General features: G+C 52.4%; 1 protein-coding gene across 7 annotated transcripts in view; it reads left to right on the top strand.

The window, feature by feature from the left end:
- Window positions 1-14620, top strand: part of ZMYND11 (zinc finger MYND-type containing 11) — a 113198-nt gene extending 98578 nt beyond the window's left edge. For all 7 annotated transcript variants that reach the window (XM_045072345.1, XM_045072344.1, XM_045072346.1 and 4 more), the window contains 7 exons: window positions 4128-4205; window positions 5037-5155; window positions 9159-9366; window positions 9742-9810; window positions 10379-10651; window positions 10851-11036; window positions 13458-14620. In XM_045072345.1, coding sequence (XP_044928280.1) covers window positions 4128-4205; window positions 5037-5155; window positions 9159-9366; window positions 9742-9810; window positions 10379-10651; window positions 10851-11036; window positions 13458-13580 — 1056 coding nt within the window. In that variant the 3' untranslated portion in view covers window positions 13581-14620. The remainder of the gene's footprint in view (window positions 1-4127; window positions 4206-5036; window positions 5156-9158; window positions 9367-9741; window positions 9811-10378; window positions 10652-10850; window positions 11037-13457) is intronic.
- Window positions 14621-15153: the final 533 nt, after the last annotated feature.

The raw sequence follows: 15153 nt of genomic DNA, 5'->3' as shown, positions 1-15153 counted from the left end.
CGCCCCCCCCCTCCTGCGGAGGTCCCGGCTCGCACGCCGCCAACCAGCCATTTCCGTGAAATCATTTTATTTCCATGTTTGACGTATGTGGAAAGTAATGCAAACGGAGAGGAGAATTTGTCTAGGAAACCTGGGGTTCCGTCGAGCTGTCGAGTAACTTGTACAGAGAAAGGCTCCGTCTTCTGGAGCTGCTCTCAGGGCGTCGGCCCCCGCAGGCAGGCAGGCACGGGGCACTGGGCAGACACTCAGTAGATGTTCGCCTCGCTTTCAGTTTTACACCGAAGTACAGTCGTCGCCAGTGTCGGGTGAGCGCCAGGGTCCCGAGTCCACGTGTCCCTCGCCGCGCCTCTGGACGGGGGAGTCCCTCGCGCCACACGGCATCGGCACCCTGGGGCCGACTGTGTCCCCCATCGCTGAGACGGGCTGACGTCATGACAGACAGTCCCCTTCACCCCCTCCGCGTCCCCTTCGCCCGCGGGAACCACCAGTTTGTTCTCTGAGTTGATGAGTTCCTTTTATTTTTGTTGTTTGGATTTTCAGATTCCACAGATAAGTGAAACTAAACGGTATTTGTCTTTCTCTGACTCACTTAAATCAGTATTACCGTCTCTGGCTCCATTCATGTCCTTGCAACGGACAAGATTTCATTCTTTATAGGGCGGCTTACACTCCGCGTGTGTGCAGACCACGTCTTCTCTGTCCGTCCGTCTCTTGGGGAGCATCTCGGCTCCTTCCACAGCTTTGGCGCCGGTGGCCGTTGCTGCTGCGACACTGGGTGCCCCTTCTTTCCGCTGCGTCTGTGTCGTTGGGGTAGATACGCAGGAGTGCAGGTGGCGTCTCCCTGTGGCCTCGACTCGTGTTCCCCTGATGCTGAGTGATGTGGAGCATTTCTTCATGTGTCTTCTGTGGAGAAGTGTCTGTTCATGTCCTCTGCCCTGCTTTCTTGACTACATTATTTCTTTTGGGTGTTGAGTCCAAGAAGTTCTTTATAGATTTTGGTTACCAACCCTTTATCTGATAAGACATTTTCAAATATCTTCTCCCATTCTGTCAGTTGTCTTTTGGTTTTGTCAAATGTTTTCCTTTGTTGTGCAGAAGCTTTTGATCTTGGTAAAGTCCCAGTACTTCATTTTTATGCTTTTGTTTCTCTTGCCTTTGGAGACCTGTGTAGCAAGAAGTTGCTGCGGCTGAGGTCCCAGCAGAGGTTGCTGCCTGTGTTCTCCTCTAGGATTTTGGTGGATTCCTCTTTCACATTTAGGTCTTTGATCCTCATCTTGAGTTTATTTCCGTGCGTGGTGTAAGAACATGGCCGGTGTCATTCTTCTGCATGTGGCTGTCCAAGGTTCCCCACACCATTTGCTGAGGAAACTCACTCTCTACTGCATATTCCTTCTTCCTTTGTCACAGATAAATTGGCCGTATAGTCACGGGTGGATTTCTGGGTCTTCTGTTCGGGTCCGTCCGTGCTCATGTCTGTGCCAGAACCATGCTGTCTTTATGACCGCAGCTTTGTAATTCAGCGGGAAGTCCGGAATTGTGATGCTTCCAGCTTTATTTTCTTTTTCAAGATTGCTTTGCCTATTTGAGGTCTTGGGTGATTCCGTACAAATTTTAGGATCGTTTGTTCTAGCTCTGAGAAAAATGCTGTTGGTATTTTGGTAGGGGTTACATTCAACGTGCAGACGGCTTTAGGTCTTACAGACATTTTCACAACATCTCTTCTTTCAGTCCATGAACATGGAACACCTTTCCATTTCTTCATGTCCTCTTCAGTCTCTCTCATCAGCGTTTCACAGTTTGCAGAGTGCGCACGTCTTTCTCCCGCTTGGTCAGGCTTCTTTCTTCCCAGTATCTTACCTGGTTTTGGTGCAGTATTGAATGGGATTGATTCTTTAATTTCTCTTTGTGCTGCTTCATTATTGGTGTATAGATAAACAACAGATTTCTATACATGGATTTTGTAACCTGTGACTTGACTGAATTTATCAGTTCTAACAGTTTTTTGGTGGAATCTTTCCAGTTTAAGGTGTGGGCCGTTATCTGAAAATAATGGAGGTTTTGACTTCTTCCTTGGCGACCTGGATGACCTTCATTCCGTCCTTCCTTAAGATTTAATTATGAGAGAGACGGAGACCGTGAGAGAGTGGAGGTGGGGCGGAGAAAGAGAGAGCCTGATGGGGGCTTGATCCCAGGACCCTGGGATCATGACCTGAGCCGAAGGCAGACACTTAACTGACTGAGTCACTCAGGCGCCCCTGGACGACCTTTCGTTCTCTCTGTTGTCTGACCGCTGAGGCCAGGACTTGCAGTGCTGTCACAGATAACGGTGGTGAGAGCAGACGTCCTCTTGTGTGGCTGCCCATACAGGAAAGGCTCTCACCTCTTCCCCATTGAGGGTGCTGTGGGTTGTTCGTAGACGGCCTTTATCATATAGGGAGGTATTTTCCCTCGGTACCTACTTTACTGGGGGGTTTTATCATGATTGGATGTTGCGCTTTGTCTGCATCTACGGAAATGATCGTGTGGTTTTTATCCTTTCTTTTATTAACGTGGTAAATCATGTTGATTGGTTTGTGAATATTGAACCATGCTTGAAGCCAGGAATTAATCCCATTTGATTGTGTTGAGTGATTAATGTACTGTTGGATTTGATTTGTTTTTATTAAGAATTAACGCGTCTGTGTTCATTAGTGATATTGGCCTATAATTCTCTTTTTCAGTGGAGTCTATCTGGTTTTCGTATCAGGGTCTCACGGAGTAAGTTTGGGAGTTTTCGCTCATGTTCTGTTGTGTAGAATAGTTTGAGAAGGATAGGCCCCGCCCCCCGTCCGTCTAGTCGTCCGTCCGCGGACACCCGGGAGGCCTCTGTGTCGCGACTGTTGTAGATGACGCCGCAGTGATCTCGGGGAACACGTGTCCCTGCGGCTTAGTGGTTGGCTTCCTTGACAGACACCCGGTAGCAGGACTCCTGGGTCACAAGGCAGCTCTGTTTTTAACTTTTTAAGGATCGTCTGTACTGTTCTCCACAGTGGCCGCCCAGCCTGCTCCCACCAGCGGTGCCCGAGGTTCCCCTTTGTCTGCGTCCTGTTCCTTGGTTGTTGGTTCGCGCCTCAGACAGGTGTGAGCGACAGCTCAGTGGAGTTCTGATCTGATTTCCCCGATGACCAGTGACATTGCGTCTCCTCACATGTCTGTTGGCCGTGTGTCATCTTTGGAAAAATGTCTGTTTACTTCCTCTTCATTTTTAATTGATTTTTTTTTTTTTTTTTTTTTTTTTGGTTTTTAGGTGTGGTAGTTCTTTACGTATTTTGGATTTAACCCTTTATTGGATATATCATTTGCAGATATCTTCTCCCATTCATTAGGTTGCCTTTTCGTTTTGTTGACTGTTTCCTTCACTGTGCAGAAATGTTGCCTCTTTGAATGAACGATACACGTTGGAGCTCCGAGATAGATGTCACAGGCAAAAAACCCAACAACAGAGTTTATACAGGGAACTGTTGCACACAGTTTATTCAGTCAATAAATGAAATGTATATTAGGGAATGTCCTTTTGGTTTGATACACACATGTGAAAACCATACTAAATCTTGCAGAATTGTCTTTATCTATATAAAAACTCTTTTTTCTTGATTTCAAGTTTGGCCTTTTTTTTTCTCTTATTTAGCAAATATTTATTGAGTGTCTGCTCTATGCTGTGCAGTATTTTAGGGATAAAGTGGCGGCCGAGGTACTGTTTTCTGCTCATGGGGCTGTACTCTGAAGAAAAACTCAAAAAAGAAACAGACAAAACATGTCTTTACAAGTCGTGGAAGAGTGTTAGGAAGGCCACAGGGGCGGATGCAGAGCGTGAGGAACGAGGCGGCGCACGCGCTGCTGTTGCTGGTCCTGGGGTCAGAAGGGGGCCGGCCGCGGGGCCCGGGCTGAGAGCCGCGAGCAGACGCGCAGCTGGTGTGCACGCGCAACGGGCTGCTCTCCCAGTGTTTACTGGAAAGTGAAATGGTTAAACTTAGAAAGAATCTTCAAGCCTGACGATGCATGTAAGAGAATGTTAATGTACATGGACGTTTTACAGGGTTGGATGTTCATGGTTTATGTGGGCTAAAATAGTTGCTTTTCTTTTCTAGCTGGACGAACTGCAGCTTTGCAAGAACTGCTTCTATCTGTCAAATGCTCGTCCTGACAATTGGTTCTGCTATCCTTGTGTATGTGAGATTTTGTGATTTTCCGTTTTTTACCTCTTAATTATGTGAGGTATTATTCTAAGGAAGTTATTTCCAGTTTGCTCAAGGATTACAGTCCTTCCTAGATATTTTTCTTTGTATATAGTATATATGGTTTTGATGATTATGAAACCTGAAACAGAGGGTTAACAACTTGGCATCATTATCCATCTCGGACTTTAAAATGAGGAACTTAAGAACGAACTCTGGGTCCCTTAATATTTATCACAGAGTGAATTTCTGCCTTTCCCCTCAGTCTTTCACAAGAAGTATAAGGTTTTGTGTGTGTTTGTGGCTGTATGCTGTGCCCTGGGGTGACGTGATTTCAGGGAAGGGTCTCTCTCTCCGGGACTGGAGGGGCAGCACCCAGGCCCTGGGTGCCCGCAGCTGCTTCCTGACCTCACTGTGCCTCCCAGGCCCGTGGGCGTCGCTCTGAGCCGGTGAGCCTGCACCGGGCCTGCCAGTCCCCTTCATGACTGGGTCCAGGTGTTGGGGCGCCGCTCCCGGCGGTGAGGACAGGGCATTTGCCGCGTTGCGCACATGCCTCGGCTGGCCGCGGGGACCGCCTAGCCCCTGCATGCTGACGCCTGTCTGTCTGGAGAGCGGAGTCTCCGTATCGCTGCTTTATGCAGGTTGCAATTTTTTGGTATTTTTCTTGAAGGCAGAACCAATCTGAGAAAAACTTATATGTTTTTAAGAGTTAAACCATTTTCAAGACAATGGACTGTACTCACTAGATTGTTCACAATTAGTGCTGTGCTTCTATTTAATACTTTAAAAGTAACGTGATGCAGTAAAACATTTTATTTCCAGATACCTAACCATGAACTCGTTTGGGCCAAGATGAAGGGCTTTGGGTTCTGGCCGGCCAAAGTCCTGCAGAAAGAGGACAACCAGGTGGACGTCCGCTTCTTCGGTCACCATCACCAACGGTGAGCATGGCCCGTCCGTCACTGACTGCCCGGTAACTCCGGGTGCCCACCAGGTGGGCCGTGGTGTTGGGAGGGCCCCTCTGTCAAAAGCAGGCAGAACTTACTCTGAACTTACTCTGAAACAAATCACACATCACTTTTTTTTTTCTTTTTTTTCCCTTTGTTATCCATTTTTTCCTTTTGTTAAGCATTGATTTATTTTGGGTAATTGTCTTTCCTTTTTTCTTGAAAATTCAATAGGGTACGTAAGTACAGGGGGGAAAAGTTAATAAAACCAGGAAACCTGCTACCCAGAACAGGAAATCACTAATGGCTTTGTCGTTTTTACCGTCTGGGTTTGTTTGGGGGTTTTTTGGTCTTGGTTTCTTTTGGGCTTGTGAAGTGAAATGGTCGCGGTTTGTGCCTGACGGGGTGGGGCAGTGAGGCAGGGGTTTGGGAGGGCAGGACGTGGTGTCCGTCACCTTCCCCGGGCTCCGTTCAGAGCCACACACAGAAGTTGGTGACTAGGGAGCTGGGGGCCGTGTGGACGCTGTGGTCCAGGACGCTGTGTTCGAATTACACACGTGTCACTCCCAGACCTTGTTTCCAACCTAGACTTTCAGGCTCCTGTTGCGAGGGAGACACGTACACCAAAGCCTAAGTGCTGGCATTGTGTCACGCGAGAACACGTGTGTCCCCAAGTGAGAACTGGTTTTGTTACTGTAAACTTGGTTTTGTACGTTATTTCATACAAAGACTGTGAACTTCCCTATGAAATCATAGCTGCTTCCTTCACGGGGACGTTAAGACCTAAACATTTATCGAGGACAGAAGCGTCGTTCTGAGTGATGCTGTCGGTAGCGGGGCTGACTGGACACGGACCAGGTTCTCAGCCGCAGCCGCAGGGAAGGTGCCACGTCCGTGACATGGTCTGAAGGCCTTTGCGAGCCTGCAGGGCCGTCTGTGGGCCTGACCCGTGGGGTTTGCGCCATTGTCACCACTGCGAGAAGCCACACGGCAAGGGACAGCGTTCCTCTCCGTCGTTTTCATTTAAATAGAGGTTCAGCGGCAGGAATTTTTACTGGAATTTAAAAAATTAAAAAGAAACAAACAAGCCAAAAAAAGAAAGTTTCGTGGCAAGAAACCTGCAGTGAATTTCCAAAAGCGTAGTCTGCCCCTTCACAGACGGACGCACACTTCACGGTCACTCGGGGCAGGAGACCAAGTAATGCAGAGGGGAGTGTGAGCTGTGCTGGTTTCATTGTTCTCTGGCCCCCCCCCCCCCGGCGTGTCCCGTCTGCCGCCAGAACAGGCGGCCGCAGCGCACGCGAGCAGGGACAGGGAGGAGAGTGTCCGGCTCAGCTGCTGGCCGCCAGCACGGACCCGCAGTCTGGTCACCCGCGGCGCGGGCTGCTGTAAGACACGCCTCAGAAGGGTCAGTGCTTAGTGGGTCGTGCGCAGCACGGATGTCCTAAAGGTCTGCGCTACCGTGGGAATCCGGGTGACGTCCGGTACTGTTAACGTAGTAAAACCGAGAGTTTGGGTGTTTGATAAAATGTTCGAACTGGTTAGTGTGTCTTTTACAGTCTTTCATCCACGGTCAGATAGCCTTATGCAATCTTCAACCATGAGTGGTATTTTTCTGTCATCTGGTATATTATGCAGATCATATTTTAAAAGAATATGTGAGCTAATCTGTTTGCGTTCTGAAGAGGGAATCACAGCGTAACATTACATTGCCAGACTTTTCCTCCTGAATTTGTTATTTCCTGGAAGATTTAATCGAAACGATTTTGGACAGATGGGGCTCCGAGGACTTTATTGTGGAAAATACAGTTAGCCGTCAAACAAGAGTGACGCTGGGTTGCCAACCCCCCTCCACGGTCAGAAATTCATGTCTAACTTCTGACTCACCCGGACCCTTGGCTGAGAACAGCCACTCTGACAACATACTCTGTGGGCTACGTGTCCACCCACGGCTCAGCCCTTGAAGACCCACGGCCTCACAGGAGATCCGGAACCCTATTCCTTTTCTGCTTACGGGGTGCCCAACACCATCCTTAAATGATGAGGACGTACCTTAAAAGTGACACTGTATCTTATTAGAATACTCGACTTATCAAAAAATGACCTGATGCGGTACTGATCACCAGTTCTCGGGAAGCAGCGTGTTTACACATGCAGAGGTCTTCCTCCGGGAGGGAAGGCTCCGTGGGAGCGTGCTGCTTCCGGGATCTGCAGGGGCCTTCCCCAGGGAGAAGGGGCGGGCCAGGTCTGGGTACGCCAGCAGGGCTGCCTCTCCGCTGCGGGTGCCAGGAGCCTGCGGGGAGTCACGGGCAGGGGAAGCACGTGATTTCGAGCTCATTTGTCAACAGACCACAGAGCCGTCGGGGAGTGAGTATGTTCAGAGCGTTGAGGATCGACAGATGCGCAGATCCCACCAACTCAGGTTCTCTTGTGTTAGACTCACCGTACGTCGCAGGGCGTTTTTTGTAGCGTCGCGTAACCCACGGTCCTCTTCAGTAGCAGAGCCCAGTCGCGGAGGGTTTCCGAGAGAACAGGAATGCCCGTGTGAACCGCACGGAGGCAGTTACGTCTGGTGTTAAGAGCAGATGTGAATCCATCTGATTATGTCCAAGGGATAAACAGATGTGACTGAAGTTGACAATTACCCTGATCAGTCACAGGTGCACCCAGGCCGTCCCCACGGCCAGCCGCGGAGATCTGTCTCAGGAGCATGGCCTGTAGGAGGTGACCGTGTGTTACTGCCCGGCGCATGCCGCATGCCCAGGCAGCGCTGCTGACCTCAAGAGTAAGGGCAGCCGCTCCCCCACAAGCCCCGTCTCCTCCGCTCCTCGTAGGAGAGCCGGTCGTAGCTGCCGTCCGCGTCATGGGTGGCTAATGGAGCGCGTCCGTCCGGGGGACGCCGTGGGCGGGGTACGTTCGGATGTAGCCATGGCCGCTCCGGTCCCACGGGTCCAGCCGCCGGCCTGGGACGTCAGGACCACGTGTTGACACCGCAGAGCGCAGGGCTTGTGCTGCAACGCGGGAGTCTGCACTCGTGGCTGAGGCCCACGTGCCGTGACTCCCTCGGTCTCTTCAGTCCTCAGGCTAGGGCCCCCGTCGCCGCTGGCCAGCAGGGGCAGCTGACCGCGTGCAGTGACGCAGAAGACGTGAAGTGCAGATCTGTTGTGTTTGAGGTGCCACTTGCACACTGGACTGGAGGCTCCAGAGAGTCTCAGGCACCTTGCCGCGGTCCGTCTCACGCGTGCCATCCCCTCTGCTGGGAACGGCTCCCCCGCTGTGGCGCACGTGTTCCCTTGGCCACACATCGCACATCGCTTCTCAGCTGGGACACGGTTCCTTCCGGACTGAGGCTCCGCGTGTGCCGGTGCCGCTCGGTCCTGCCCCGTGGTAGTGGCTTCCCTCGCCCGTCTGCACAGCAGCTCTGTCCGCAGATGCGGCAGGATCGCCTGCTCAGGACGCACTCATCCTGCAGCGTGTGTGGTGCCTTCGTGGGCACACGGGGACGTGCAGTCACGGTGTGAGCGCCCGGGAAGCTGTTCCTGATTCTCGCCTCTTCCCGGAACTGCGTATGGTTTTGTGTGTCCCGTAACTTTGGGTCAGTATGAACGTCATTCAGAGACGCTTATTTTCTTATCAGTCCGCGGCTGAACGCTGCTGCGTCAGTGATGACCTGGAGGTCAGTGCGGACATGCTGGAAGCGCCGCGTGGCGGGGAGCCGGGCTCAGACGCCCTCGCGTCGTGTGTGCAGTGCGTGCGGGCTCACGGCCTGCGGCTCTCGTCTGCCCGAGCCGCTGTGGGCGCCTTCCATGCTGGGCAGGAGCTGCGGCCGCCGGCCTGGCTGAGGGAAGCCGGGGCGGTGCCGGGCACACGTCGTCCCCCCAGACAGCGGGTCTCACCCACAGCTGCAGGGTGTGCAGCCGCTCCGGGGCCTGCTTTGCAGGGGTGGAGAGTAGGGGCGTTCCAGAAGTTTCTAACCGCGCTCTGGTGCTCCTCGCAGGGCCTGGATCCCGTCGGAGAACATCCAGGACATCACCGTGAACGTGCACCGGCTGCACGTGAAGCGCAGCATGGGCTGGAAGCGGGCCTGTGACGAGCTGGAGCTGCACCAGCGCTTCCTCCGCGAGGGACGGTTCTGGAAGTCCAAGAATGAGGACCGTGGGGAGGAGGAGGCGGAGTCCAGCATCTCGTCCACCAGCAACGAGCAGGTGGGGGGCCCCGCAGGCGGCAGCCTGTTGATCGCGGGGGACGAGCGCACGGTCATGCTGCCCTCCCCGCGGCGGCCCTGCCAGGTCGCCTACAGCCCCCGGCCCAATGCAGCCAGCGACCCGGCCGGTGCAGGAGCCCGGCATTCCCACCCCCACCGGGGAGCTCCGGGTGCGGGAGCCGCAGGGTCGGAGGGAGCGGAGTGCGCCCGGGAGCCGTGCCTCGCGTCTCCCTGTGGGCCCGCGACCAGGGAGCCGTGCCTCGCGTCTCCCTGTGGGCCCGCGACCCGGGAGCCGTGACTCGCGTCTCCCCTGTGGGCCCGTGACCAGGGAGCCGCGCTGTCTGAGTCACAGGCTGTTCCTCTTTCATGCCCACAGCTGAAGGTCACACAGGAACCGAGAGCAAAGAAGGGACGGCGCAATCAAAGTGTGGAACCCAAGAAGGAAGTAAGTGGCCGCGCTGCGCTGTGTGGGCGGCACGGCCCCAGAAAACGCCTCCCACGCCTCGGTCACGACAGTGTGCCCCCGCGGCGCTCACGAACACCGCTGTCAGGGAGCCTGTCGTCTGCCCGCCCGCGTCCCGGGAAGAGCTCGTGCGCGGCACAGGCCGCATCTGTCCGGCCCCAGCCCTCCCTTGTGTCGGGGTTCAGAACCTGAGGGAGTCCAAGCTCGGACTCTCAGGATGACGAGTCTGTGGTTCGGAACACTGGGGTGTCTGTTAATGAACCTGGTCTGTAGCAGTGACTCTGAGCGGGTCATGGCTTTATATCTTACAGCACAGCTTTATTTAGTCTGAGGAGAAAAGACCGTAGTGTGTGTTTGCCACAAAGTTCTACAGTTTCTGTTTGGAATTATCTTGGCTGTTGATTGCTTAGAAGTTTTGGGGTTTTTCGTTGGGTTGGCTGTGGTAAAGCACAGAGTTTACCGTCCTGACGACACCGCCGTGCTAGTCTGACCGGCCTTGCTCTTGGTCCGGCGGGCGGCCTGTCCCACGTGCACTGTGCTTGTCCTGCAGGAGCCAGAGCCGGAGACGGAAGCCGTGAGTTCCAGCCAGGAGATCCCCACGATGCCTCAGCCGATCGAAAAGGTGTCCGTGTCCACTCAGACCAAGAAGTTAAGTGCCTCCTCCCCACGTATGCTGCACCGAAGCACGCAGACCAGCGGCGACGGGCTGTGCCAGAGCGTGTGCCACGACAAGTACACCAAGATCTTCAACGACTTCAAGGACCGCATGAAGTCTGACCACAAGCGGGAGACCGAGAGGGTCGTGCGGGAAGCTCTGGAGAAGGTAAAGCGGCCTCCGTGGGCTGCGCACGACGGGGGCCGTGTCCCGGGGGCGGCCCCTCCCGGCGGGAGCGTGGGAACCTGGTCCTGGAACCCTGCGTGCCCCCGGGCCCCTGGGCGCCGAGCGGGGAGGACCCCTGGCGCCGCAGACCCCGGGCGCGGGCTCTGGGCGGGCCGGTCACCGGCTGCCGCTCTCGTCCTAGCTGCGCTCCGAGATGGAGGAGGAGAAGCGGCAGGCGGTCAGTAAAGCGGTGGCCAACATGCAGGGCGAGATGGACAGGAAGTGCAAGCAGGTGAAGGAGAAGTGTAAAGAGGAGTTCGTGGAGGAAATCAAGAAGCTGGCGACGCAGCACAAACAGCTCATCTCGCAGACCAAGAAGAAGCAGTGGGTAAGCAGCCGCGTGGCCTCGCGGTCCGCGTCGTGGACGTGCGCCGCATGCGGACGCGGAAATGCCGTGGGGGAAACCCGCTGACAGCCCTTGTGCGGTCGGGGGGTTCATCCCGGCACGAGACGAAGGTCGGTTCTTCTTCGGGGTCATTTTGGCTCTTTGGGTCCGTGGAGAGTCCACGCGACTTTCGGGATGGGTTTTCTGCATCTGAAAGCCGTATCGTGTGCTTCTGATGGGGAGGGCACTGGAGCGTGGATGGCGTCGGTCCCGTGACGTCGTAGCAGTAGGACGTCCTCCGGCCCACGAATGCGGGGCGGGTTTCCATTTGTCCGTGTCTGGAGTGGTGCAGGCTTCCCCCTCCGTGGTCACCTTCATTCCTACGTATTTTATTCTTTGCTCAATACAAGTGGCAAAAGTGTGTTCGTGCCTCATTCCTGATTTTAAAGGGAAAACTTCCAGGTTTTCACAGAGTGTGATGTTTGCTCCGGGTTCTTCGTACGCGGCAGTTTCCTTCTGTTCCTATTTCGTTGAGTGGTTTTTATCACGAAGGGTGTGTTGCCTTTTGTCGGGTTATGCTGGACTCACAGGGTGAGGTAGGAGGTGCTTCCGATACTACAGCGTTTGGGGAAAGTTTGGGAAGGCTTGCTGTTAGTCCTGGTTTAACTACATGCTGGGATTTACTAGAATAACGAGCAAGTCTAGGGCTCTTTTTATTGAGATTTTTGTCATTCAATATGCTTAAATTTGAGTTAGTCTCGGTACGTTTTATTCTTCCGGGAGTTTGTTCATTATCTAGTTTCTTCGGTTTTCTGACATGGAGTAGTTAGTAGTTACTTTCTTAAAGTCCTTCGTATTTCTGTGGACTCAGTCGTAAGCTCCCACATTCGTTTCGGATGTTAGTAATCCGAGTCCCCTCGGTCAGTTTAGCTGAGACCGGAGAGCTCAGGAGCGCTGGCTTTCCCAGGTTCTCTCTCGGTTTTGTCTCTGCCGGAATCTTGAGCGTTTCTCTTCACACCGCGGAAGTGCTGGCTGGTGCTCAAGTGCTTCTCCACGCACAGCTCCCCCGAGCATTTCTTACAGGACAAGCCACAGGGCCCTTCAGCTTTGGGGTATCTGGGAATTTCAGAATTTATCCGTCACGTTTAGAAGGACAGTTCTGCTGAATCTCGGATTCCGCGTCGGTGGCACCTGCCTTCTGCCTCCGGAGTTTCTGACGACAAGGCTGGCGGTGACACCCTGGTGATCTCCTGTGCGTGGCCGTTTCCCTTGTAGGCTTCCCGGATTTCTGGTAACCTGGGCTTTCGGAAGTTGGGAGATAACGTGTCTAGATGCGTCTCATTGACTCTGACGTGCAGTTCCTTGAGCGTCTTGAGTGTTTATGTTCAGGTCTCCTGTCAGATTGAGAGGTTCACAGCCATGACCTCCTCGCGCAATCGCTACCCTGTCCTCTGTCCTTCCGTGACCGTCCCAGACCGTGTGTCCGGTACAGTGGACAGTGTCCCGCCGTCCCTCGGGTTCTGCTGACTTTTCTCCCATCGCGTCTGCTGCTCAGATTTGCCTGCAGAGAACCAGTGCTTTAGCCGATGGACTTCTCGGCTGCAGATTTTCTTTCTGGTTGCTTTCTCATGGAATGTCCACTGTGTTCACACGTCACTAACTTTCTCCACATCTCTCTCTAGTTCTTTGAGCATCTTTAAAACTGCTATTAAAGGTCTTTAATAACCTCTGCTGTTGGGCCCTTTTCAGGGACAGTGTTATTTTTCTTTGAATGCCACTATTTCATCATTTTGTGAGGCTGCACACTGGACACTTGAGTCTAATTGTGGGGTGACTCTAGAACTCGTTCTTCTCCCCCTTTTCGGGTTTGCCCGTTTTTGTCGTAGGCTCTTTGTGCTGAGACTCAGTCTGAGGCGTGAACCGAGGCTTTGTCAGGTCTTTCCTGAGCCGCCGCTTACGTGCAGCCCGCCGAGCGTAGTAGGCACAGCTGCCCCGGGCAGTGGGCAGTGGGAGACACTTGCTACTGTGCTAAGAGCTCAAATAGACCAAAATTCATCAACTTCCCCGGGAGCTTGGCAGCCTGCAGAAGACTCTAGTTCTCCAGAATAGTTCCTGGAGTTGCCCACGCGGGGCAAGATGCCTGGTGCTTCCCGCCCTGCCGTCCTTCCGGAACCCTCTCTAGATGCATGCGCTGCTGGCCGTGAGCAGTAGAGGTGAGGAGTCCGTGTGCCGGGGGTGCCCACACTTGCCGGGGACGGACCCAGCGCCGCGGCCCACGCGGCCTCCCTGTCGCCTGCCGTCCGGCCCGCTGCGCAGCACAGCGGCTCTCCTCGCGGGCCGTGCTTGCCGGGCGAGCTGCGCCGGTGCGTGCGAGCGGTGCTTCCGAGGCTGCCGGTCTGACCAGGGCCCTCTTTCTCCCCGCAGTGCTACAACTGTGAGGAGGAGGCCATGTACCACTGCTGCTGGAACACGTCCTACTGCTCCATCAAGTGCCAGCAGGAGCACTGGCACGCGGAGCACAAGCGCACCTGCCGCCGGAAGAGATGAGGGCGCCCCGGGCGCCGGCGCGCACCTCCTCAGACACAGCGGTTTTTGTTTCCGAGAAGCCAAAATTGTTTAGAGTTTGCTTCCCATTTTGCACCAGCCTTTAAACACTTTTCGTGAAGAAATTTTGCACAGTAGTTTAAATCTTTTGTTAACGCTCCTCCGGAGTTTTTCAGGGGGTCAAAGTAACATCAGTGGAGGGTATCATTTTAAATAAATTTTAATTGAGAATTTGTTGCATTTTCAGCAAATTTTAAAACATTTTTAGGTTTTACAGAGATTTTAACCTTTAAACAACAGATCTTTACAAAACAACAGGTGAATACAAGCGAGTGAAACAGAGACACATCTAAAATAGATCTGAATGTAAGAAGTGCAGAACTGTTTCAGAAATAAAACATACTACCTTGATGTGAAATTTATTTCTTAACCTTGTTGAGCTGGTTTTGTTCAGCTTAATTTCCTGTTTAAAGGCATTATCTGTTGGTTATGCCAGTGGGTGTATGACTGAATTTAGGGAACAGGGTTGACACGGCAGGTGCTAGTCCTGCGTATTTTTTCTTAAATATTTCCCAATTGTGTTTTTCATTATTTCTTTTCAATATATAACTTTTATAACAAATTATTAGCTTTGATCTTGTAGTTTAAAATTGCAGGGAACTGGGGTAATCTTTTACTGAGCTGGATCTTAGAGAAAATGAATATTTAAATTTTAAAGTTTGCACATTTCATCTTTGTCCTAACATGAGTGCTTGTAACGAGATAAAAAATAAAAAGCCAAAAACTACCTTTCTCCACCCATGGAATTCAGAAGAGGCGAACAGACTTCCTTAATGCTGCCTTCCTTCCCGGGTCTCATCTGGTGTCACCGCGTACATTGTAAATTAGTACTGAAGGGGAAGAGAGCACTTACGTTTCACAGAGGCCGTTATGTTTGTAGTAATGGGTCACTGCCCACGAATGAACTCCATCACTGTACACAGAATGAAGAATAATGCATGTTAATTTTCTTGTATTAAAGATGCCGTGATTTGTAAAAAGTCTGTATTTTGCGGAATGTCTGGATTAAGAAGCATTACCAATAGGAATGGATCGATAGTTGAATAAGCATTTTTTTATACATAGATATATAAAATTCAGCCAGGAAAACTTAAATTACTTTTTTTAAAAAGAAAAATCTCACCGTTTGTTTTTTCAACGACTGATCTTAGACCAAGTCAAATTCCCATTTATCATTTAGTTATTTTTAAAGGTTAGAGAAATAATTTGTAAATATTTATTTAGTCCTTTGATATTTATTAAAGCAATTACACACCATGGAAGTGAAAGAATCAGGAGGAAAACCTTTTAAAAAGTTTTCTCCAGGTTTGTCAGGGTCACTCTAAAGATGGAAAGGGAACGAAGTCTTCTGTGAAACCCTCCACCCGGGCCGATGCCGTCCGGGCGCCGCCGCGGGTCCGTCGACAGGCCGCCGCGTCCGCCCATCGCTGTGTGACTGTCGGCGTCGCCGGGGGCTGTGGTCTGACGGACACCTTGTAACCGAGAACGCTTACCTTCTCTGATTGTTTTTCAAGTT

The sequence above is a fragment of the Mustela putorius genome, unplaced genomic scaffold (genome assembly GCF_011764305.1).
Source record: "Mustela putorius furo isolate JIRA1106 unplaced genomic scaffold, ASM1176430v1.1 tig00004033_pilon_pilon_pilon, whole genome shotgun sequence".
Lineage (NCBI taxonomy): Eukaryota > Metazoa > Chordata > Mammalia > Carnivora > Mustelidae > Mustela > Mustela putorius.
The sequence above is the reverse complement of the archived record's forward strand: the minus strand, read 5'-3'. Positions and strand labels throughout refer to the sequence as shown.